Source organism: Pseudonaja textilis, chromosome 5 (genome assembly GCF_049901715.1).
Source record: "Pseudonaja textilis isolate UNSWEBS1 chromosome 5, rPseTex1.2, whole genome shotgun sequence".
In the NCBI taxonomy this organism is placed as follows: domain Eukaryota; kingdom Metazoa; phylum Chordata; class Lepidosauria; order Squamata; family Elapidae; genus Pseudonaja; species Pseudonaja textilis.
This window is the reverse complement of record NC_141994.1, coordinates 41,209,069-41,233,204: the sequence shown is the minus strand read 5'-3', so window position 1 is coordinate 41,233,204 and position 24,136 is coordinate 41,209,069. Positions and strand designations below refer to the sequence as shown.

The window sequence follows — 24,136 nt, the reverse complement described above, 5'->3', positions numbered from 1 at the left end:
GCTGCTTTCGTTTTCATTCTGCCATGAGGTGGCTGCCATTTTAAAGGCTGCGTGGTTAAATTTGCTGAGTAATTGTTACTGTCTGTGAGGCAAGTTACCCAACAAGGTTTCCCTTCTTGGGGTCCTGGGATGCGGGGTCCCTACCACCAGTCTACTGGATGATAGAGGACTTGAACTGCTGGATTCCACAGGCAGTAAGTGCAGCTAAACTGATCGAATTATCAGTTACAGACCTCTGTGCCCTCATATAGGTGCTGGGTCTGGAGGGGAGTATTCTGGTCTCCATATTTGATATTACAAGTACTTTATTCAAAAATTGACTTGATTGACTTAAATTTAACAAATATTTAAGATATATGTGTGTATGTATATATATATATATATATATATATATATATATATATATATATATATATATACATACATACACACACACACACACACACACACACACATACATACATACACACACACACACATACATACATACATACATACAAATACATACATAAACACACAGACAGATTCCCCCTGATACGTCCAGCTCAAACACACCCCAACCAGGCACCCAGATGAAACCTAGCTTCCTAACAAATGATAGCCGTCCATTTACCCGGAGCCAAGCTGCACAAAAGGCCTCCAATAAAGGAACACAATGTTGCCAGCCAATCAAGATACAAAAAGAGCCACAAAACAGACAGAAGATATTAGAAACACCAATCAAGCAGAACACAGCAAACTCCAAGACCAATAAACACAGACCAAGATTCCCAACCAATCAGGATGAAGAAAAAACCATTCTGGCACAGCAATAGGCTGCCCCAAATTTAAAACTGAAACAACTGTGGGGGCCTGACTCACAGACGGACACAATACAGAAGCCTGATGATGGCAGATGAGATTCTGCCGAAACGTTGCTACAACTTTAAAAGCACAACTACAATGACGTGGGAAAATACCTGAACAAAGCTGAATACCATATATATATATATGTATACACACACACACACACACACATACATATACACACACATATATATATACATATGCATACACACACATATGCATACACACACACATACACAGTGCAGACAAGGATTTTGTATAAACACTCCAGGAGCTTGCCACATAGCTTGATTGTTTGCTGTCTCCAGAATGTGGCCCTCATTATCAGAATCAGCTCCTCCAACTCAGTCTTTCCCAGAGCTGTGGATGTGTTTGATCGCCTGCCAGGTCTTCAGGCAGAGTCCATCTGGTCTGTTTCCTTAGATCACTTAATACCATTACATTTTTCAAATCAAGAGAATCTGCATAGTAACATCTGGGAGGAATAACATTATTCAATAATTTAAATACTTTATGCTAATAGTGAATTAGGTCAGAAAAAAGACTTTTTTTTGTATTTTTGTGCAGCAACCTAGTAATCATCCGATTGTTGCTGCAAGATATGATCCCCTAAATGAATATAATAGCTATTTTATTTTTTCCAACGTAAATATAAACATGCTTATTGCCTGAATCCTGTATATGTGAAATTCTTTCTGTTCTTATTAATTTTCTCATACATTCCCATGAATTTTGCTTAAGAAAATTCAGTTTTGTTTGATTAAGCCTCTGGAACAATAAGACAGTATTGTAACAATGTAGGTTTATTATATATTTATAATATATTAAATTTCTTTGTTCTAAACAGGAGGAGCAATTTCAATAATAGCACAAATTTCTTTTGCAATCTTTGATTCATACATTTAAATTTGTTTCTTAGACATTTAGATTTACAGGTAATCCTCAACTTAGGACCACAATTGAGCCCCAAAATTTATGTAGCTAAGTGAGAAATTTGTTAAGTGAATTTGTTCCATTTTAAGTCTTTTCTCACTTCATTTGTTAAGCGAATCACTGCAGTTGTTAACTTAGTAACATGGTTGTTAGGTGAATCTGGCTTCCCCATGGACTTTGCTTGTCACAAGGTCACAAAAGGAGATCACATGACTCCAGGACACTGCAACCGTCATAATGTGAGTCAGTGACCAAGTCTCCGAATGTAAATCACATGACCAAAGGGATGCTGCAAAGGTTATAAGTGTGAAAAATGGTAATAAGTCACTTTTTTCAGTGCCTTTGTAACTTTAAGTGATCGTTAAAGGAACTGTTGTAAGTCAAGGACTACCTGTATTGCATGAGTAAAAGTAGTTCTGCTAAATAGCTTTCTAGTTCTGCTAGATAAACATTTTCATTAAAAAAATTATCCATCTATTTGTTCTAAAGCAGTGGTTCCCAAAGTGGGCGGTACCGCTCTCTGGTGGGGGTGGCATGCCTTGGGGGACACTGAGAGGCAAGGGGTCTGGCAGGGGGGTGCTAAGAGGTGGCAGGGGGGCACTAGAGGTGAGCGGGAGGGCACAATTCGGGGTGAGAAAAAATCCTGCTGCCGCCATGTTCGAGGCGAGGTCCCACAGGATCACCCCGTTGACTTGCACGCTCTGGTGCAAGGAGCTCAATGGGGTGATCCTGCGGGGCCTCACCCCAAATCCTTTTCAAACATCCCGCTGCCACCGCGTTCAGGGCGAGGGCCTGCAGGTCCAACCCATTGAGCCTCTTGCACCGGAGGCACCTGCCCAAGCAAGTCCAAACGGAGCAGTGTACGAAGTCAATGGGGTGAGCCTGAGAGAGGGAAAGAGAGAGGAAAGAGAGAGAGAAAGATAAAAGGAAGAAGAGAAAGAGAAAAGGGAGAGAAAGAAAAAGGGACAAAGAAAGAGGGGGGATGGAAGGAAGGGACAGAAGGAAAAAGAAATAAAGGAGGGAGGGAGGAGAAAGATAGTGAGATCCTATTCTAGTCCAATCACCTGCTCCAACAGTGTTAGAAGGGAGTGTGTGTGTGTGTTCTCCTTATAATTTACCAATAAATTTTGGTTTTGCCTTCTTCAGAATTGGCACTGTAATACATTGGGGAAAAGTATTTTTTTAGGGTGGAGGTCTGGTCCAATGGATACTGTTTAAAGCCTCAACAAAATGTGAGAGCTTCCTGATAATCTTGGCTATGTTTTGTCCACAAAACCTTTAATTAATAGAAGCCAAAGATGTTTCAATGTGCTGGCAAAGATGCTGGCAAAGATGTTTCAATGTGGAAAAGGGCCTCTAAACTAGGCCTCATTTCAATCTGATGCATCAGCTCTCTCCCTGTCTCCCCCTCCATCCCCCTTTCTTTGTCCATTTTTCTTTCTTTCCCTTTTCTCTTTCTTTTCTTCCTTCTCTCTTTCTTTTTCTCTCTCTCTCTTTCCCTCTCCCAGGCTCACCCCATTGATTTGGTGAACCGCTCCACTCGGACTTGCTTGGGCAGATCCCTCCAGTGCAGCGGGCTCAATGGGGTGGACCTGCGGGGCCGGCACCTAGAACGCGGCAGTGCCGGCACATTTGAAAAGTAGAGCAAAGCCAGAGGTTGGTAATTTTTGCTGCAAAGAATCACAAAAGCTTCTGGGTTGTGCACAAGAAGGGACACACATGTCAATGCAATTCAGCAACATAAAATAAAGAAATACAAATAAAACAAATCAACAAGAATCGGCAAAGCATCTCTGATTAGATTTTATCCACTACTAGAACCTAATCAGAGATGCTTTGCTGATTCTAGTCCAATGACCTGCTCCAGCAGGGTTGGAAGGGAGTATGTGTATATGTGTGTGCATGGCTGTCAAAACTCCAAAAACAGGCCAATAGTTCTGGGGAGGCCAGTCATAAATTAGAACACTTGCTAAGCAACCAGCCATTAAGTGAGGACCACTTGTATTTGGTTTGCCAGTCACCAAACCATACCCACCCAGTCACGTGACCAGCAAGCCACACCAGTCATGTGACCAGCAAGCCACGGCCACCCAATCACGTGACCAGCAAGCCACACCTTCAAATTAGGCCATGCCCACAGAAATTTGAATCCCGCCCATGGGTGGGGGGCATTGAGGATGAGTTTGTAGCACGAAGGGGGCGGTGGACTGAAAAAGTTTTGGAACCACTGTTCTAAAGGCATGTGGCCCTGACAACTCAGGTTGTGCAAGTCTACTTAAATAGCAACAAGCAAAAATAAAGAAATATTGCTGAAATTTGCAGATGTTTTACCTGATTGAATTTATTTCACTGGAATTAAAGTAATGGTGTAATAATCAGATAATTCAGAAATAACCAAGCAATCGCTAATTATTTCAGAATAGTATTGTGTAAGTAAAGTAGCAAGTTAATAAGAACCAGAATTGGTAGTATTATCCACCATGAATAGCTAAAAAGGAAAATGTTTTTATAATTTTTGGTGGTTGAAAAATTAACAATATGTATTTTGAGTAAATATTTTCAAAACTTACGGTATTTAAGAGAATGCTGTATGTCTTTAAGAACACACAAACCCCTATCTCTGCAAAGATAGCATATTTTTGAGACTTGAAAACTGCACATAGCAAAGTGCTCAGCCTTCATTAGTGGCAAAGCTTCATGCTTCTCTGATAAAGCTACTCGTTTATATATTTATTAGTTGAATGGTATTATTGCACCTGTGTTCTGCAGCATCCCTATTTCTTATAAAATATAAAAAAGTGGTAATTGATGAGGTGATGGGCCTTATGGGGGAAGTTAGGCATTTGCTGTCCCTAGGGAGCTCTTTTCATTCTGTCTTCAGCCTCACAAAAACCTGGAGGTAAGATTTCTTCCACAGTAACCCTTTACTTCCCATTCACAATCACCTCAAGAATCTTGCCTCATGCTGTCCAAGGAACAACCAGCCTCCAACAGCCTAGTTTTAGATCCATCTTGGTTTGCCAGCCATTCCACCTCCAACTTTCTTCTTCTCAAGTTGTTTGGTTTTAAGTCTCTGCTTATCTCTTCCTTTTTTTCAGCTCAGCAGCAACTGCCTATGAGAACCTATGTTACCTCTTGGCTTCTATTTGTCATTTCAAAAAGAGTAACAAGTCAAGATGCTAGAGAGCCATTGCTGAGACAGACTCACATGGTTTTTCTTCTTCTTTGTTTCCTTTGCAGATATATTTCTTAACTGACAGAAAAGTATCAAGGGAACTTATTATTTCCTAAAAAATAGAGATTGAATTCTGTATTGGCACGTTCTGTTTTCTTTGGGGTATGTGTATTAAGTCATTGAGAGAGCCTAATAGGAGCAGTGTGGTAATCTAGTGGTGAAGATGCTTATTTCCCATTCGGAAGGTTGAGAGTTCAATCCTAGGCTGCAACGAATGTTTCTCTTTCAGGACAAGTAGAGAAGATATCTGCTGCAAATTCCATATAGGTGTCGGGAAGGGCAACCAGCCGGTAAAGGCTTAGCTCCATTCAGTCACCCCGACTCTACCCTGGTTTAAGGGCTTACAGGATCATTAAAAAGAAGAAGAAAAATCCTAACAGAATTTCAACAAGTAGAGATAATTGCTCCTCACAAGATAAATATAATTGTAACCTGCTTATGTAATAAATTAAAATATTATTATACTATTTCTAATTAACAGAAGCCCCAAGCAGTTAACAATTAGTAAATTAGTAGCATTAGAAATGATACTTGGTAGTGTTTATACTGTTGTGAATCTTCTCCTATGTGTGCTACAACTGTGCATGACCAAGGGGGGCCCTGTAGCAACCATGACAAGATATGAAAATATTAAAGTGAATGAAGAATAATTTATTGTTCAAAGATTCCTACGATATGTTCCTTTCAGAAAGAAAAGAATTAACATACAGATGAAATCAGGATAACTTTGGGAACTATTTTTTAGCCTCTTCTAGTACTTCATCTATTCATAGAAAATACATTATAGCGCATAACTACAATCATTCACCACAAACCTAAGGCTACAAACAAGCCTTTCATAATCAGCAACTTAACTTCTTGGGGAGACATCTTCCTCAATTCTAATTTTAGCAATGAAAGCCGAGAAAATTCACTATGTATGTTGTAAGGCTTTTTCTAGCACTATATGATATGCCAAAAAATAGGCAACGAGTGGTATAGAAAAGTTGCACTTTTATTATCCTGTCTCTCTTTTGACCGACTCTTGTCTTAGTAAGATAGTAATATGAGAAGCATAAATGCAAGAGCTTTTAAGAATATGCATTCAGTTTTTATTAATTATTACTTAAAAGTGAGTACTAAAAATTAAAGATTTCTAGTAAAAATGTGGAAAGGACAGCTTCTGCATCTCTAACCAAATATAGTATTGTAGTATCTACTTTCTATTGAAGATAGTTATTACAGAAGAACACTTTGTGGAGTGTTGAGTGCTATTTCTGGGCTAAGTCTATTTATTTTCCCATTACCATTCTGCTGTTATAATAGTCTTATTGTTTAATATGGGACAGAAATCTCTTTCATCTTAGTGAATATAAAGGAAACAATTATTTGCTACTGAAATTACACCTTCAATAGTGGCTGCTTTTTTCACTCTGACCCACTTTAGAAATGACTAATTCATTTTCATTTAAGTATGTTGAACATAGCCAAACATATATTATTATACAACTATATAAACAAGATATTTGAGTATCTAGCTCATTGAAATATTAAAGTTATAAATAAATTTAATGAGAATATACTGTTTGTCCATATACTGTAAAATGTCAACATTAAATCTATAGAATATATATTTGGGAGAAATTGTCTCCCCAGAAACATCTGAAAAACAGCTAGGTTTTTCAGTTGCAGTCCTGTTATGTGGCACAAATAGGAGAGAATAGATGTGCAAGGATCAGCAAGTAAAAGAGATTTAAAAACAGATGACACAATGACTGGGTTTCATGTAACAGAGCCTGGATTCATGTAACATACTATGTCACTAACTTAGCATGTTGGATATACCCAGCCTATATCTCCAATGGATTGTTCAGTTAGGACTTGCATATCTGAGCTGCAAAAGTCTAATCACAGCAAAGAAATATGAAAATTAATCCTGTTGCTGGTATTCATCTGTTATTTTTGATTGCCATTGTGGTAACCTAGTTCAGTAAATTATACAAATTCAGAAAATGTGGTTAAGACAATAAGTTACGAGTAAACATGTTATGCAAACACAACTGTAATTTGGCTTTTGGAGTAATATGTTGTGTGAAACCTGCTATTACAGGTTATCAACCAAGTTTACAGGTTAGCATGCTCTCTCAATCCAGAGAACCCAGTGACTTATTCGATATATTACATTATGCAGCACAGGGGTGGGATTCAAAAATGTTAACAACCGGTGGGCGTGGCTTAGATGGTGGACATGGCTTGGTGGTCATGTTATTGGCTGGGTGTGGCCAACTCAATATCACTCACATTGAGGCATGCATCTCCTTAACTGCTTCTCATGACTGGGGATACTGCAACAGTCGTAAGTGTGAAAAATGGTCATAAGTCACTTTTTTCAGTGCCATTGTAACTTTAAATGGTCACTCCACACAAGCAAAGTACCAGCAAAGGAGGGGGGAAAAACTCAAGAGATGATCCTGAGACAGGAAGTCTAGTCCTGCCAAGAATGTAATAATGGTTAACAGAGAGACAGTTTCTGTAAGCAACACCAGAATGTTTCCTTCCTGCCTTCCTTACAGGATTAGGCCAGTAATATCTTCTAACAACCAGTTCTCCGAATTGCTTACAATGTTAACCGATTCTAGAGAATAGGTGCGAACTGGTAGAATCCCACCTCTGATGCAGCAGTTAAAGGAATTGGGTTTAGAAGGTTCACAGTTCCATGGAATCAAATCAAATATATACAGGAATTCAAAGATAGAAACAATATTTTAGCGTGATCATCCATTGGCTGTTGTATTGAGTATCAGGAATAGTCACAAATGGAAGTAACAAATGGAAGAATCTAAGTGCTTGGGGAAAAAAAAAGAAGGTTCTGAGGCAGTTTCTATAAAAATAACAGAAGAACAGGAACAGAACCTAAGAAATCTATGGGAAGTTTCTTGTAGTAGCTGACTGAAGTATGTGAAAATTTTGTAGCATACTAGGACATCTCCAGAACATTTAGGAGAAATCTGCAGAAGCCCAGTGTAAAGGGAATGGAGATGTACATTGGTTCTGACCACATGAGATGGGACCAATGAGAGGTGAAAAGAAATTATCAGAGAAAGCATGATATAACTATGGCCTCAGACCCGTCTCTGAAGTATCTTAGCTCAGTTTCATTTGATCAAATTCCTTTGAAAAATCAATTATGCTAGCAATTCTTGGAAGCAGTGGAAAACAGACCGGATAGTTACCATTAAGCAAGATACTGGTTTAAAGCTAGAATTATTAAAGCTATATTTTGTGAAGCACTGGAATGAAGAGAGAAAGTTAATCTATAAAGTCTTTGAAAGTCAGAGATGAAAAGAGAAAGAAATTGCTCATTGCTGATCCACTCTCAGTTGAAGCTTCACTTACTTGTGAATGATAATAAATGATCTAAGGCAGTGGTTCCCAAACTTTTTCAATCCACCGCCCCCTTGGTGCTACAAACTCATCCCCAATGCCCCCCACCCAGGGGCGGGATTCAAATTTCTGTGGGCATGGCCTAATTTGAGGGTGTGGTTTGCTGGTCACGTGACTGGGTGGGCATGGCTTGCTGGTCATGTGACTTGGCGTGGCTTGCTGGTCACGTGACTGGGTGGGCATGGTTTGGTGACTGGCAAACCAAATACAAGTGGTCCTCACTTAATGGCCGGTTGCTTAGCAAGTGTTCTAATGTATGACTGGCCTCCCCAGAACTACTTGGCCTGTTTTTGGAGTTTTGACAGCCATGCACACACATATACACATACTCCCTTCCAACCCTGCTGGAGCAGGTCATTGGACTAGAATCAGCAAAGCATCTCTGATTAGGTTCTAGTAGTGAATAAAATCTAATCAGAGATGCTTTGCCGATTCTTGTTGATCTGTTTTATTTGTATTTCTTTATTTTATGTTGCTGAATTGCATTGACATGTGTGTCCCTTCTTGTGCACAACCCAGAAGCTTTTGTGATTCTTTGCAGCAAAAATTACCAACCTCTGGCTTTGCTCTACTTTTCAAATGTGCCGGCACTGCCACGTTCTAGGTGCCGGCCCTGCAGGTTCACCCCATTGAGCCCACTGCACTGGAGGGATTTGCCCAAGCAAGTCCGAGTGGAGCTGTTCACCAAATCAATGGCGTGAGCCTGGAAGAGGCAAAGAGAGAGAGAGAAAAAGAAAGAAAGAGAGAAGGAAGAAAAGAAAGAGAAAAGGGAAAGAAAGAAAAATGGACAAAGAAGGGGGGATGGAGGGGGGAGGGGGAGAGAGGGAGAGAGAGAGAGACCTGATGCATCAGATTGAAATGAGGCCTAGTTTAGAGGCCCCTTTCCACATTGAAACATCTTTGCCAGCATCTTTGCCAGCACATTGAAACATCTTTGGCTTCTATTATTTAAGGTTTTGTGGACAAAACATAGCCAAGATTATCAGGAAGCTCTCACATTTTGTTGAGGCTTTAAACAGGATCCATTGGACCAGACCTCTACCCTAAAAAAATACTTTTCCCCAATGTATTACAGTGCCAATTCTGAAGAAGGCAAAACCAAAATTTATTGGTAAATTACAAGAATATACACACACTCCCTTCTAACACTGCTGGAGCAGGTGACTGGACTAGAATAGATATCTCATTATCTTTCTCCTCCCCCCCTCCCTCCTTTATTTCTTTTTCTTTCTGTCCCTTCCTTCCATTCCCCCTCTTTCTTTGTCCCTTTTTTTCCCTCTCTCTTTTTTCTTTCTCTTCTTCCTTCCTTCTCTCTTTCTCTCTCTCTTTCCTCTCTCTTTCCCTCTCTCAGGCTCACCCCATTGACTTCGTACACTGCTCCGTTTGGACTTGCTTGGGCAGGTGCCTCCGGTGCAAGGGGCTCAATGGGGTGGACCTGCAGGGCCTTGCCCTGAACGCGGTGGCAGTGGGATGTTTGAAAAGGAGAGCAAAGCCACTCTGGGGTGATCCTGTGGGACCTTGCCTCGAACGTGGCGGCGGCAGGATTTTTTCTCACCCCTGAATTGTGCCCTGCCACTCATCTCCAGTGCCCCCCTGCCACCTCTTAGCGCCCCCCTGCCAGCCCCCTTGCCTCTCAGTGTCCCCCAAGGCATCCTACCACCCCCCAGGGGGCAGTACTGCCCACTTTGGGAACCACTAATCTAAGGGATTACAGATTAAGTATATCTGTTATTCTAAGAAGTGTTTCTTGCAACCAGTAACTTTTGCTTCTTTCAATTCTCTGGCTCTGAATCTTTAGGTCTCCTTAGGTATCCACATTCTTGGGATATCAGTGAATATAGCTGCCATGACCACTGATGCTGAGGACAGTGGACTTGGCATCATTTTCTCTGATAAATAACAGTAGAATTACTTCATACTGTTTATTTCTGGAGGAGTTGTCTTAACAATATAAAATATATGCAGACATTTTGAATTTCTCCTGCAAAAGTGTACATCACTAGATGGTAGCATTAAGATGTGCAGTTCTGTAAAAATGCTAGGATCTCCAAAATGCCTCATCCTTTCAGCTCCTAAAATGATGCATTTCTGTGACATTCTCCCCAAACAACACTAATCACATAGAAACATACCTGATGTGATTGGTGAATAGCTTAAATAAACCTTACTCTTAGGGTTTTCAAAGATTATAGTGAGAAGTTCTGAGATCATGTCTGCAATTTCTTTCAGCATTCCTAAAATGTAATTTGTCTGGGTCCAGAGACTTGTATTCATTCAAGGAAGTAATTTGAGGTCTTACAGTAAGTTTAGCAGTCTTGAACTGTTAACTTCATATTTTTCTGTTAGGAAATCCTTTTTTCTTCTTTATCCTAAACCGGAACCAAAGTAAAGACATGAAGTAGTTCTGCCTTTTCTCTATTCTCCATTAGCATAGCATTTATATCTCCACCTTCCTTACCTGTTGCACAAACCTACCACTTTGATGACTCTTATTTTTGATCCTAAATCCACAGCTTTTACATTTTGCCTTGCTCAACAGCCTCATCTCATTTTGAGCTTTAACCTTCTGGGTTTATTCTTCATTATTAGCCCTTCTATTTCTGCTGTATTTTCTTTTTGCTTCTCAGTTTGAGGGTGATATTCATCTACGTAGTATTTTTTTACAGAGAGATTATTTTTATATGTTTTGAATGTTTCATTTTTTAAGTGTTTCCACGGGCTGATTTATCCTGCAAAATTTCAAGTGCTTTTATGTGCCTGCCTTTTCTGTGAATCATTTAAATCTATCTTCCTGAAGTCCAAATTCTGGGACTGACATCTCACAACTGTTCCTTCCATAGTTATTTTGAACTTGAATTTCTTCATGGGCATATTGTACCTTCTCGTTTCAGGTAATCTAATTCTGATCAGTTCACTAAGATTCTTGCCAAACATGCTTCTGTTCTTGTGAGGTGCAAAGAGTGCCTTGTGCTGATGATTCTTAGAGTCTTCCTTCCTACATGGATTAGGAATCTACATACAGTAGTCCTCAGTTTATGACCAAAATGGGATGGAAACTTCCATTGCTAAGTGAGATAGTTGTTAAGTAAATCATATCCAATTCTATGACTTTTTGCCATGGTTGTTAAGGGAATCATTGTGGTTGTTAATTGAGGCACATGATCATTAAATGAATCTGGCTTCCCTTATTGACTTTGTTGTTGGAAACTGTTTGGAAGGTTACTAATGGTGAACATTTGACTGCAGGGTGTTGCAACCAACATTAATCCACGCCAATTCCCAATTTTGATCATATAACTGCAGGGGTGCTTCAAGGGTTGTAAATGTGAGGACTTTTTTTAGTCCTCTGTAATGACTTTGAGTGGTTGTTAAATGAATGGTTGTAAGTTGCAGTTTTTGAGGGATTTATCTCCTTAGCCTCTCCTCGTTCTCTTCCAGGATCTTGCTTTCTCTTTTTGTCCTTTGATCCTTTGATCCACAAGGGGGCAGAAATGATGAAAATATTACTTCCACCTACAGTTCTTCCCTGCTTTTTAATATATAATTTTATTGAAAATTTAAAACAAAAGAACTTATAATATTCAAAACTAATATTTAGAATGAAGAGAGAACACACAAGAAGGAAATAAGAAAAGAACAAAGCCAAGAGAGTAGAAAAAAGGTATAAAGAAATGACCTCCAATTTTCTTTTACAGCAAGTGTAAGTATAAATGTAAATAACTTTTTACTTTTTCTCCCATCTTAACATATCTTTTTAAAATTTAATTCAAGTCTTAATTATTTTGAAATAACATACAATTTATATATGTCATATTAATACTCAAGTATTTTATGTTCTTGACCTTAAAACCTGTTTTACTCATCAATTCTATATTTTTATCATCTTTGTGTTCTGTTAATCTTGGAACCTCCTGATCTACCAAATTAGTGAGACGTGCCACCATTTTCTTGAGTATCTGTAGGGATCAAAATTCCTTATTATCTGTGCAATTTAGCTTAGTGCAGGCTTAGAAATAGCCTTAATTTTGATAGGGTAGAAACTGTGGAGAGAGTGTTAGTGAATTGAAAAAATTGATTATCTAGAACTAAATAATGCAGAAAACACAGATTAAAGAGTGGAGGAAAGAACATTGTCTTAGCTCTATGTCACGCTTCCTGCATGGCAAACAGTCAGGCTTTAGAAATGAATCTAATTTAGTCTGCTATGTTAAAAAGCAAATAAACAAGTATATCTTTCACTTAATGAGCTTTTGATCTGATTTTGTTCTAAATTAGGAGCAGCAATGGCTGGAATTCAAAGTTTGCTTATTTTTATAACAGTCTGTGCTGTTTATAACAGTCTGTGCTGTTGCTCTTCCCTATGCTTTCTCAGCGACATTACTTATCTTGACTAGATTTGACCATGTGGCCAGGGGCTGACTGTCCAATGAGATGCACCCCTCTCCTGCCATGGTGATAACTATATAAGAAAGGTTCCTGTGAAGAGATGTTTGTTTGTTAGAGTTCCTCATTTGTTTTTCTCATTATAATGCTGATAGAATACATAAAGGAAATGAAAACATTAAGTGGTAACTTATAAATCTGCCTTGTGCCTTACCACCATATAGAAAAAAATCTCAGACATTTTATAACTTTTAAGCAGCAGAGATGGGAGGGGGCAGTCTGGATGATTACATCTTCCTGCATTTTTTAAATTGACAGCTAGAAGAAGCACCAATTGACTCACAATTGACTTACATATATATTTTTCAGTGGTTCAAGATCAATAGCAGTGAAGATTATTGCTTGTGAAGAATTTAGAAATGAGAATTATGCATTGATTGATAGTTATCACATCTAATGAAAATGAATTCCTTACTGTAGTTTAACAATGCATTTAAGCATTTCCTTACCTATGTCATTATCTATCTATATATGTATATGTGTAGGTGTATAATTCATATATTAATAGTAAATACCTGTACATTTAACTCCAGTTGATAATTTAGGGTTTCAGTATCATACTATAGAATGACATGCTTCTTATCAATATTTTCCATGGCATATATAATTTCATATTTCTCTCTCTCATTTTTCATATCTTTCTACTGGCCTTGAGTTGGCAGAAAACAATACTGGCATGAAAGTTGTTGCCTCCATTGCTCATATCTTTCCTTACCTGATTTAGTGTGGAATAGTGCAGTCCTTATTCTATATGTGCAATAAGTGATAGACATTTATCACTTTAAGTCTCTGGTTCTATTGGCCAGTGTATCACCAGCTGGTGGGAAAAGAATTCAGTAATTCTAGCACTGCAACACTTTGTCATATCTAAGGTTCTTCTGCTTGCTCTACTACACCCCATTCTTTCATAATTTGAGCTGAATCAAGTTTTAAAAAATCAAATCAGAATTTTGAAGGGAGGTAAGTCAGAATAACAGAGTTCGAAGGGACCATGGAGGTCTTCTACTCCAATCCCCTGCTCATGTAGGAAACCGTATACACCATTTCAGACAAATGGCTGTCCACTCTAGTCTCTTCTTAAAGTGATGGATCACCCACAGCTTGTGAAGGCAAGCCATTTCAATGGTTAATTCTTCTCACCGTTAGGAAATTTCTTTAGTTCTCTGTTGCTTCTCTCCTTGTTTCCATCCATTATTTCTTGTCTTGCCTTCTGGTGCTTTGGAAAATAGATTGACACCCTCTTCTTTGTAGCAGCCCCTCAAATATTAGAACACTGTTATCACATCAGCCCTAGTTGTTCTTTTCACTAGACTAGACATACCCAGTTCCAACCATTTTTCATGTTTTAGTCTCCAGCCTCCTAATCATCTTTGTTGCTCTGAACTCTTTTAAGTCACAAGGCTTAAATGTTCCCATGCCAAAACTGTACTGAATAAAACAGTTATAAACCGATCTTTGTGGAATTTCTACGCTTCAAAATAAATTATGAGATAACATTGTTCCCCCCCCCCCCACTTCCTCCAACTGTCTTCCTAGTATCTATTACTTCTCATGCATGTATTTTCTCAGGGTGAAGTCCCCATTCATCCTGAAGTTGTCTTGATTTGTTCACTAGGTGAAAGAATATGTGTCTCTTCAGGTGATACATTCAGAGGAAATGTGTGATGTATGAGTCACAGATAAGTCAGCCTCCCTGGATATAGGTGTGGCGATTTGGTGTCCTACTTTTTCATTTCAATAGGTTTCATCTGTCATCACAGTACATAAACATCATTTCTAGTTTTTCAACTATCTTGTGTAATGATTGCAGAGAAATAATGACAGTCTGACTGGGATGATTAGATTCAAATTGCCACATTTGAACAGTTTTAGCAAATGTGTATTTATGTATGATTCACTGATACCTGACCAGACTTGGTACAGCAAAATTAGTAGACAAGTGAGTGTATTTTCAACCTCAGATGGATGGTATATCATCTTACCACTTTTATTTTTTTTCCCATAGTGCAATCACTAACTCTTTTAACAACTAAGCTGTAATATTCATGAAACAACATAGCGTACAAATATAAATTATCCATATAATGTATTACTACAGAAGCTTATATGAGAAAAGGTATAAATGTAGCATTTATGAGTAAGCTTGACTACGAGGATCTTTTATCTTCTAGACTAGCTGAAATTACCAGGTGATTGTAAGTGTTTAGAAAATAAGAACATATTCACACAGCCTTTTGCCCCAACATGAAAACACTCAAGTAATTGTTCATAGATGACATGTCCACATGCCACTGTGTGTACCTCAGGGTCTGCATAAAGTTGAATTTGAAGTATACCTTTACAAGGTTCACTCCTTAACTGATCCCTTTCATTTTAGTGCACTGTATGCTGAAACTGATTCAATATTTAGATATTGAACTTTAATCTGACCCAACACATCATATAGTTATCATCAAATCTTCATCTTGTTTAATTTGAAATGTATCATTCTATAAGTACAAAGTTTTAATTTCCTATGCTCAGTAAATATGTTTAAGTTACTATTTTAATTTAGATGGAAGTATATTTTCTCAGTATTGAGGACCAGGAGCTATTTGCATTTAGAATACACACCAACAGACTGAACTGATGTGAAATATAGAGTAAAATATCAATAGTAGTCGCTACTCATTGTCCACAAAGAAAAGAGAGCTGGATCCTTTGGGGGGAGGAAAGAAGTATTTAAGTAAGAAACTGCTTATATAGCCACAGTTGAGGCTGAAAGACTTATTTGACTACTAGCTCGATACCCGTGCTTCGCTATGAAACTATGTGGTTGGGCTTAGTTTTGGGGGAGGAAAATAAGGAAAATGAAACTCCTTTCCTGTACTTGTGTTTTGCATTTGGAAAGATTTCTTTTCAGGTCGGGAGAGGGAGTAGAACTCCTTAGCATCAGAGCGTGTTAATAATAATATACAAAATACTAATGCTCTGATGGTCATTTCAAAAAATCCTTTCTTAGTGAGCACCTAGAACCCAAGAGGAACATGCATACCAAATTTCAAGTTTTCAAGCTTTATGGTTCTGGAGATTTTGTGATGATATGTGAGTGGTCTTTCACTTTTATATATATAGATTAATTGATGTAAAAGAAGAAAAACAAGCCTTAAACTCTTCTGCCAGTTTATTTATTTAAATTTATTAAATTTCAACTGTTGAGGCTACAAAAAGCCCTTTTGTTTTTAGTTATGTTTTTAGTTTTTTCCCTAAATGCTTAAGGAATAGAAGGAATAAAATTCAGCAGGTTCTCTGGATCTTTGGAGCCCCTGTTACTTGCTTTCTATTATTCATGGGTCATTTCCACTTTTTTCTGCCTACAAGGGTCTCTGCCACTCTGGTGTTATATAGGTTATTGTGCATGTTATAAAAATATTCAATTCATGATGAAATGAATAAAGATAAATCCAGTTATGCCTTTTTTCTTTTTACCCTTTGCTAATTCAAATGTATAAATGTCAAGTACTAAACATATTTAAAATGCAGTAATTACTACCTTACATCTCTTAATGTCTACAACAGTCAACATTGTACCAAAGTTCATTTTAATGTGCTTAAAGTGCAGTTTGCACAAGTGTTACAATATTTAAATACAATAAGTTTTTGCACATTTCTATTTTTGCTAATGTAGGACACCAGAAGACTTGGGAAAAGGCTATTGAGTAAAGTAAGTAGCAGCTGGGTTGTCAGGAATAATTATTTTTTTAACTCAACTATGCAAAGAATTGTCTCCATAGACTAAAATTTTTAAACCAATTATCACTTTCTTAGCTCTCTGCCATCTCCTATATGAGCTGTCAATTATTCTGAAATACATTTAGAGATGGTTTGGGTTAAAATTAGGAAATAAATTGTCAAATGGTTGAGAAATATAATTACCGTATTTCCCCATGTATAAGCACCCCCTTTGTATAAGCCACCCCCAATTTTTGGACTGTGAAGTTTTGAAAAAAATATTTTATTAGAGAAACAAGTTATGAAGAAAGAAAATTTACAAAGAAACAAAATTCGACGTCTAGATCTACAACTTCGGTCATGGCGCCGAAGCGGTGCGGGCGACGCTAGCAATCTACGCATCGGGCGAGAGTAGGAGCGAAGCATTCAGGCCGATGCCTAGCGTATGCATTTCTATCGCGTACTCGCACTCGTAATCGTATCATCACGTACAATTTTTACAAAAAAGTATAGCATACTGCTGGAAAACCAGTTTATTCCTACTTTATTATTTTATGCATTTTTCACGTATAAAAAGTGTACCTGCTTTGTATATGCCACCCCCCTACTTTTTGGGCTTGAAAATTTTGGAAAAAAGGGGTGGCTTATACATGGGGAAATACGCTAGAGCATTTTTCCTTTGATTTATGAACCTATTTAGATTTATGCAGGCAAAGTGGAAAGGTGCCAAGTCTATAATTTAATTATAAGGTGGATCATGGACTTTGCATCTCTGAAAATTGTAGCTCATTATGGAAGATAGCCTCAGTTAATTTAAATACATACATCCCAAAGTATTCTATCCAATGTTTCCTACTTACAATAGTTTAGTGAATATTAACCCCATGAAATCAACTGTGATGTTGACACTCATTACATACAGTGAACACAATCATTATATCTATCAAATGAGATTTAGAGATATGCCTAAAGTACACCCCTAAAGTACATCATTACCATTCTATTAACCCACTTAGATGGCATAATGACAGAAGTGTGATTCTGTAATTTTAAAAGAGGATTTCCATATTTTGAAGAATGCTAGGGGGAAAGGGAAGCAAACAAATGTTCTGCTCACATTTACAAAGGTCAAGTTTTTGTCAAATAGATGAATCTGAATTACAGAATATTAAAACTAATTGTTAACTAAAGTATGGCTGGCAAACTGAATTAAGAAAATATACTGTGATCAAAAGTAACAGCTGCTTGCTCTGTACTAGCATCCATATGTGTATGCCATTGTCTAGATCAGTGATGGCTAACCTTTTTGGCACCAACTGCCCAAAGTGTGCATGTGCGTGTGCATCCCCAAAATGCAATACGCTTGCGTCCCCCACGCACCCCATAATGTGTTATGTTAGTTTGTACTAACAATTTCTGGGGTTTTTTTTGTCTGTTGTACACTATCCTGAGTCATATAATTTGAGTTGAATTCATAAAGAAACTTGGTCTCACTGCTCATAATGTAGGATCTTAACCATTAAATTGTACCGTCTTATCATCTTCTCTTATTTTTCCTTGGAAAACTAATTTTAGCCATCATATAGTTAAATTTTAGTGTGTGTAAATGGAAATAATTACGATTTTGCTTGTCCACTTAACCCTTCTTCCACATCCCTAATACTCCTTCCCTCCCCGCAATTTATTTTAGGATGTATTGCATCTTGAGGTAGGGAGGTGACTTAATGCATTTGTTCATTTGTTGTGAGAGATAGTACCTGATGGGAAGGGGAGCTGGTGTGATGGGTCACAGTGAAGCAATTTCTCAGGAAGGAGGGAGCACATTCCAAAAAGGGGAGGGGGAGATAAGAGAAAGCAGAGCCTGGATCTGGATAAGAGAGAGAGGAAGAGACAACTCTGCCACAGACAACTCACCACAGCCAACTTGCTGCAGGACAACTCATTGTAGGGCAAGAGTGAAGAAATAGTGGAACAGAATAATTAAAGAAATATGAATAACAAAAATTAAAATGATGTTTAATTACTGGTATTTTAAAACAATTAAATTGAATTGTTGAATTGTCCTGTAGCAAATTGTCCCATGACAAGTTGGCCATGGTGAGTTGACTGTGGCGAGTTGGCTGCGATGAGTTGTCTTATATCGCTCCCTAGAATCTCCTAGCGTATATCCTTTAGTTTAAAGTGAGAGTAGTAAGGGTTTAGTATGGCATCTATTGTGTGTAAATAAATAAAGAACAGAACTTTAGCTGAATTCTTGTATCTTAGTTGGATTTTGCTTGACATTAGCACCCTAATAAAAATGTAGAATCCATGGTTCACAACTGTCACTAGTTAATATAATTCAATTATTTATTCTTCTGTCCATATATGCATAACTAAAGTATCTGTAAACCATAGACTGGTAAAAAAGTAGAGAAAGCTAAACTTTACTTTTTATGCACACTTAAGAAAGTATATTTCAAATTGCAATTACCCTTTGGTATCATTTTGGCATCAGAAGAGATGATGTCATGTTTGTAACTAATACCTGAGCCCAGGTTTTCACAAAATACCTCACATAATTTCAACTACTTGAACAAGTGCTTGTGGTGTATTCATATCAGCTGCATCCAGGAGAAGAAGCATGTGCGTGAACAGATGGAATGCTTCAGTTTGGATGATTATGAAAAACTGATAGAAATATGCAGTGTTCCTCAAAAGTATACCAGTGAAAGTCAGCATGTCCTATGTCACATTGCTTTCCCTCCCTCCCTTCTCATTGATTGGCACTGAGGGATGCTACAACTTATTGCTACTTATGTGCTAAGCCAAATAGCATTGGAGTAACTTATCTTGGAAAGCAATAGTGTGATGAAGACAATTTATAATGTGCTAGTAAATGAAAAAGCACGAACAGTACCTGTGTTTTCCTGTATCTTGGCTATTTCTTGCCATTCAAAGCTGAACAGATAATGTCTGAGAGAGAGAGAAATGCAGATAAATATGCACAATGAGACAGAAATTATCTGGGATACAGTACTTTATAATTAGAGGCCTAACATCTTTTGATAATTTCAATAGAGAGACGAATGTATCCAGAGGTGGGTATTCATCCAGTTTGGACCGGTTCTGGCATATCGGTAGTGGAAATTTTGAGTAGTTTGAAGAACCGGCAAATACCACCTATGGCTGGCCCCACCCCCACCCCTGCCCTTCCCTTTCTTGCCGCATCTCAGCTGAGCTAGAGAGAGTGGGGGAGGGAGGGAGGGAGAATAAGTGAGTGTACACAAAGCCAGAAAGGTTAGGGAACTTAGTTTTATAGCAGTAGTTCTCTTAGCCGTTCATCATAAGTTTAGCCTTCAGACCCTTTATCATCTTTGTTGCTCTTCTCTGCACTGTTTCCAGGATCTCAGCATCTTTTTTGTATTGTGGAAACCGGAACTGGATGTAGTATTCCAAGTGTGGTTAACTGGTGCAGTATAAAGTGGTACTATCAATTCTTGTGATCTTGATGCCATCCCTGTTGATGCAACCTAGGACTGTATTGACTTTTTTGGCCATTACCAGATTAAGTCCACTAGTTGCTACTGTTGAGCTATTATATAGCAATGCATTTGTTTCTTTCTACCTAAGTGCAGTATTTTACTTTTCTCACTTGTTGCATGGGGCCCTATGCACAATTCTGTCAAGTTCCTTCTGAATCTTGAGACTATCTTCTAAAGTCTTATCAATTTCCCCCCAATTTATCTGCAATTTTGATGCAGTCCTCTTCTATTCTCCATCTAATTTATGAAGATGTTCAAAAACACTTGATCCAAAACAGACCCTTGACGTACCCCTTGAAGCAGTGCATGCTTCCCTCCATGTAGATGCTGAGAGAGAGAGTGACTGGGCTAAGGGGCACTTAGTTGGCTTCCTGCCTAGAGTGGGACTAGAATTCACAATCTCCTAGTTTCTATACTGGTGCCTTAAGCACTACACCAAACCACCATATGGCCTTAAATCCAACTGATTTCTCTGGGATTGTCTTCTTAGGAAATATACATTACATTTTCTTTGCCCTGAATTTCTTGTTGAACATCTGCATAACATGAAGTTTTGGTATTATGAAAGAAAAGCCAGTTTCTCAACATTTTTTCACAAAAGATATTTTTATACATTTATATAATGTTTTCATTAGCACTTCATTCCCTACATTAGAAATGCTTCAGCATTTATTTATTTGAGAGGGTGTGAATTTCTTGATTATTTAGGTTACATCCTTACTGTTGAAGGTAGTAATGTGAATGTTGATGATATCACCAGATAGTTAGGCATCTCTTAGGAGACTCCCAAATCATGGATTAGTTAGAAGGAACTGAAAGAATAGGAAAACTACTTTATTCTTGAGGTGTAACAGTATTAGAAATAGTTCTTGATCCACAGGGTGAATATTTGCCAAATGGAAGATGGTTGCTTTTCAAAACTTCTTTAAGAGTTGTTGTTCCTACCTTAAAGTTCTGTCCTGTTATTCTGGAATAAAGACCAGGTCCCACAGTTCATGAGTGGAGAGCCTTCAGTTTAATTTCGTGCATCTTTCAGCCAATATCAACAGTCTGAAATGAACTTAGTGAGCAGTCTTGATCATAGTGAGCTCAATGAGTTGTTGGTACCCTGTTTGGGGCTAATTTAAGGATGAGTAAACATGAACAAATGTGTTGGCCAATGTATAATATTTAGTATTTAGTTTCTCCTAATTCATACTCCAAATGGAGTATCTGAAGGCTTAGGAAATGAGGTTTCTCAGAAGTAATAAGAGGAAATCTTACCATGCTGGGTTACTATTGGCAGAAGACGAGGTTGCAAGAAAGCCACCACGAAACGTATTTATCGTTCGGGAAAAGAGGCTGGCAGGTGCAACCCTTAAAATCGGAGCCCGGGGAGCAAATCCGTCCTGGATGAATGAGTGTTCAGCACTCATTCATCCAGGATTCGGAGGTGGGAGATGGGTTGATTCATTGAGTGCCCCCACTCTCAACGGTGGCATGCCCCTTTCCTTCCCATTTCCCCCAGTTTTGCAACAACGTTTCCCCTCTTTAAAACAAAAAACAAAAAACTTTTCAACATGGTTACAAAGCGAGCAGGAGCCAGCGGAGGTGCCTTCATCTCCCTACGTGGGTGAAGTAATTGAGTTTCCGTTTCAGCAGAAGAGGAGCTCTGTCGACTCCTCGTTCCTCCTGGCATCTTCGATAAGAAGAGGGCCGTTTCCTGTTATGTACTCGGGACCTTGGCGTTCAAGTCTGCGATGCCAAGCCCCTTTCCTGGCGGTAATTGCTCCGGAAAAGGCGAGCGGTTGTGGGGGGAGAGAGAGGAAAGCTACGGCAATGTTCTTGTGGAGCGAAAGTGGGGCTTAACAGGGAGCCGGGCTCCGGACGCTATTCCGGACGAGCAGCCTCTGGGCAGCCCGCACCAAAGCTGGCTCTCGTTCCTCGGACGCTTCCCCTGGCCGGCGGCTTTTCAGGAAGGCGCCGAAGACTTGCGAAGATGCAAGGCGTTCCTGGCGGGCCGGAGAGCCGCTGGGGGGAGTCTCCCGTTGATGCGCACCTCTCCAGCCGCTCTCATTCCTGCCCGCCCCAAAGGCGGGGATAGGCGGGCAGATGGAGGCGAGCCGAGCCGGGCTCATTTGCCGCTGAGAGCGAATTCGGGCTCTGGGTCGGAACGGAAGGAAAGAGAGCGGTGGCGACCATGCCTGGCAGCGATACCGCCCTACCTGTGGATAGGACTTACTCCGACCCGGAACGGCACCCTCGCTTCAAGACCCGGGTAACTGCGCTTCCCCTCCGCTGCCTAATCTGTCCCAGCTCCTGTTCCCTCCGAGGCTGCCGGGTTCCTCCTACTGCGTTTACTTCGGGACAACCTCGCCCGCCGGGGCTGCCTTAATCCTGATATGGGACCGACCTGCCTGCCTTCGGGTCTGCTCTGTGGCCTCCGGGTTGCTGGGGTCGCCGTCTGTCAGCGTCCAAAGGCGGCTCCGGTCGGCGTGTGGGTGTGCTGCTGGGGGGCTTCGCGAGTCGGGCTTCAGTTCGCCTTTACGGGCGAGTAGCTGCGTGGGATCCTGGGCCGTCTGCATTGCGCCGCTGTTGTTGCCTCCTAACTCTGTGCGTTTCGGGCGTTCCAGGCACTCACTTTGCCGCCCTGGTGTAAAAAGTGCTAAAAATAAATCGGAGAACCTCTGGAGAGCTTATTCCTCGCCTTTAAGGTTTCGATTTCAGCGTCCAGCACGTGCTGAAGTGGTCAAAATATCCCGAAAATTAACTCCCTGAGTTTCACTCACTCCTCGCCCCTTTAGTCTCTTGTGTCTGGCTAGGAATCTGCATTCTGCAAGCATTTTGTAATGGGATTTAATCAGAGAAGAATGATTTGTGGTCCTTAACGCCTTCAGAAATTGTAAGCTACTTGAATTGTAATGGAGGAGAGAGAATTTATAAAACAAAGGTATAGAGTAATTATATTAATTGATTTCATTCCTTTATTATAATTTAATTATATTTCTTCTTATTATTATTTTTATCCGGTGCCAAGCACATTTTTCAGTAGCCTCACTTTTCTTTGGAAAACATAAGGTCCAGTATGGCTTTCCATGAAAAACAGTTGCCCATCCCTGCTTTAGCTGGCAGTGTATGACAATTTCAAAAACTGAAATATCTGATTGGTACTCATGGAATGCAGGCCCAGCCAGAATGGATGTGAGCTTGTGTGATTGAAATGTGCCAGCTTAATTCAGATTTGACCAGACCAGTGGCATCTTGGGTGGGGTGGGCTGTTAAATTTCTCCAATGCCATTTTTGAGAGCTAATTTGTTTTTGCAAACATGAACTTTTCTGAGAATATTTTAGAATAAGAAAATGGGATGAAGAGGAGCTTAAACCTTCCTTTCCTAATGATGTTGTAATAATAAATACTGGAAAATGTTACCAGGGCTTATTGAAAGTAAAGATGAGAAATCCAGCAATGCCATTCCCACTACTCAGTCACTGACAGTGATTTTTGCAAACACATGCTGTTTCTCAGAGAGCATTATGTGCAGTGATTTTTCCATAATTATTGTGAGACAGCAGTGAAATAAACATTCCTAAAACCAGTAGTAAAAATGCAAGCTGGTGCTTTCCAAATATAAGCATTTCCCTCCTGCTCAGTTGAAATGCTATTGACCTATCCTTGAATTAGCAGAAAATCAAATGGGCATGAAATTTGCTTTCCACAGTACCAATCCCTCGCCTGCTTCTGTTTCATGTCAGTGCAGTTGTCTGACTTCCCTTCAGGGTGTGGGATGACATAGAGTAACATATTTGATTCAGCCTGAGGTTGTCCTTGGACAGTGATGGAATAAGAGGAATGATGTTTCTTCAACACGATAACAGCTCAGGACAACTTAAAACGTAGTAAAATTGCTGAAATATCCCACTCTTTAGAAGTATCCACTGAAAACAGCTGCCCATCACTGCCTTCAGCTGACAGTGTATGACCGTTTCAAACACTGAAATATCTGGCTGATACTCCAAGAATGCAGAACCAGCCAGAATCCTG

At 39.3% G+C, this 24,136-nt stretch overlaps 1 protein-coding gene across 2 annotated transcripts in view; it reads left to right on the top strand.

The window, feature by feature from the left end:
* The window catches only part of TMCC3 (transmembrane and coiled-coil domain family 3), an 81,174-nt gene that overhangs the window by 30,525 nt on the left and 26,513 nt on the right, over nucleotides 1–24,136 (top strand). Inside the window, exon 1 of one of the 2 annotated variants that reach the window (XM_026698614.2) lies at nucleotides 20,715–22,372. The exons of the other annotated variant lie outside the window; for it this stretch is intronic. Within the exon in view, the coding sequence (XP_026554399.2) occupies nucleotides 22,295–22,372 (78 nt within the window). The 5' untranslated portion in view covers nucleotides 20,715–22,294. Of the gene's footprint in view, nucleotides 1–20,714; nucleotides 22,373–24,136 lie in introns of those variants that run through there. 2 annotated transcript variants of the gene reach the window in all.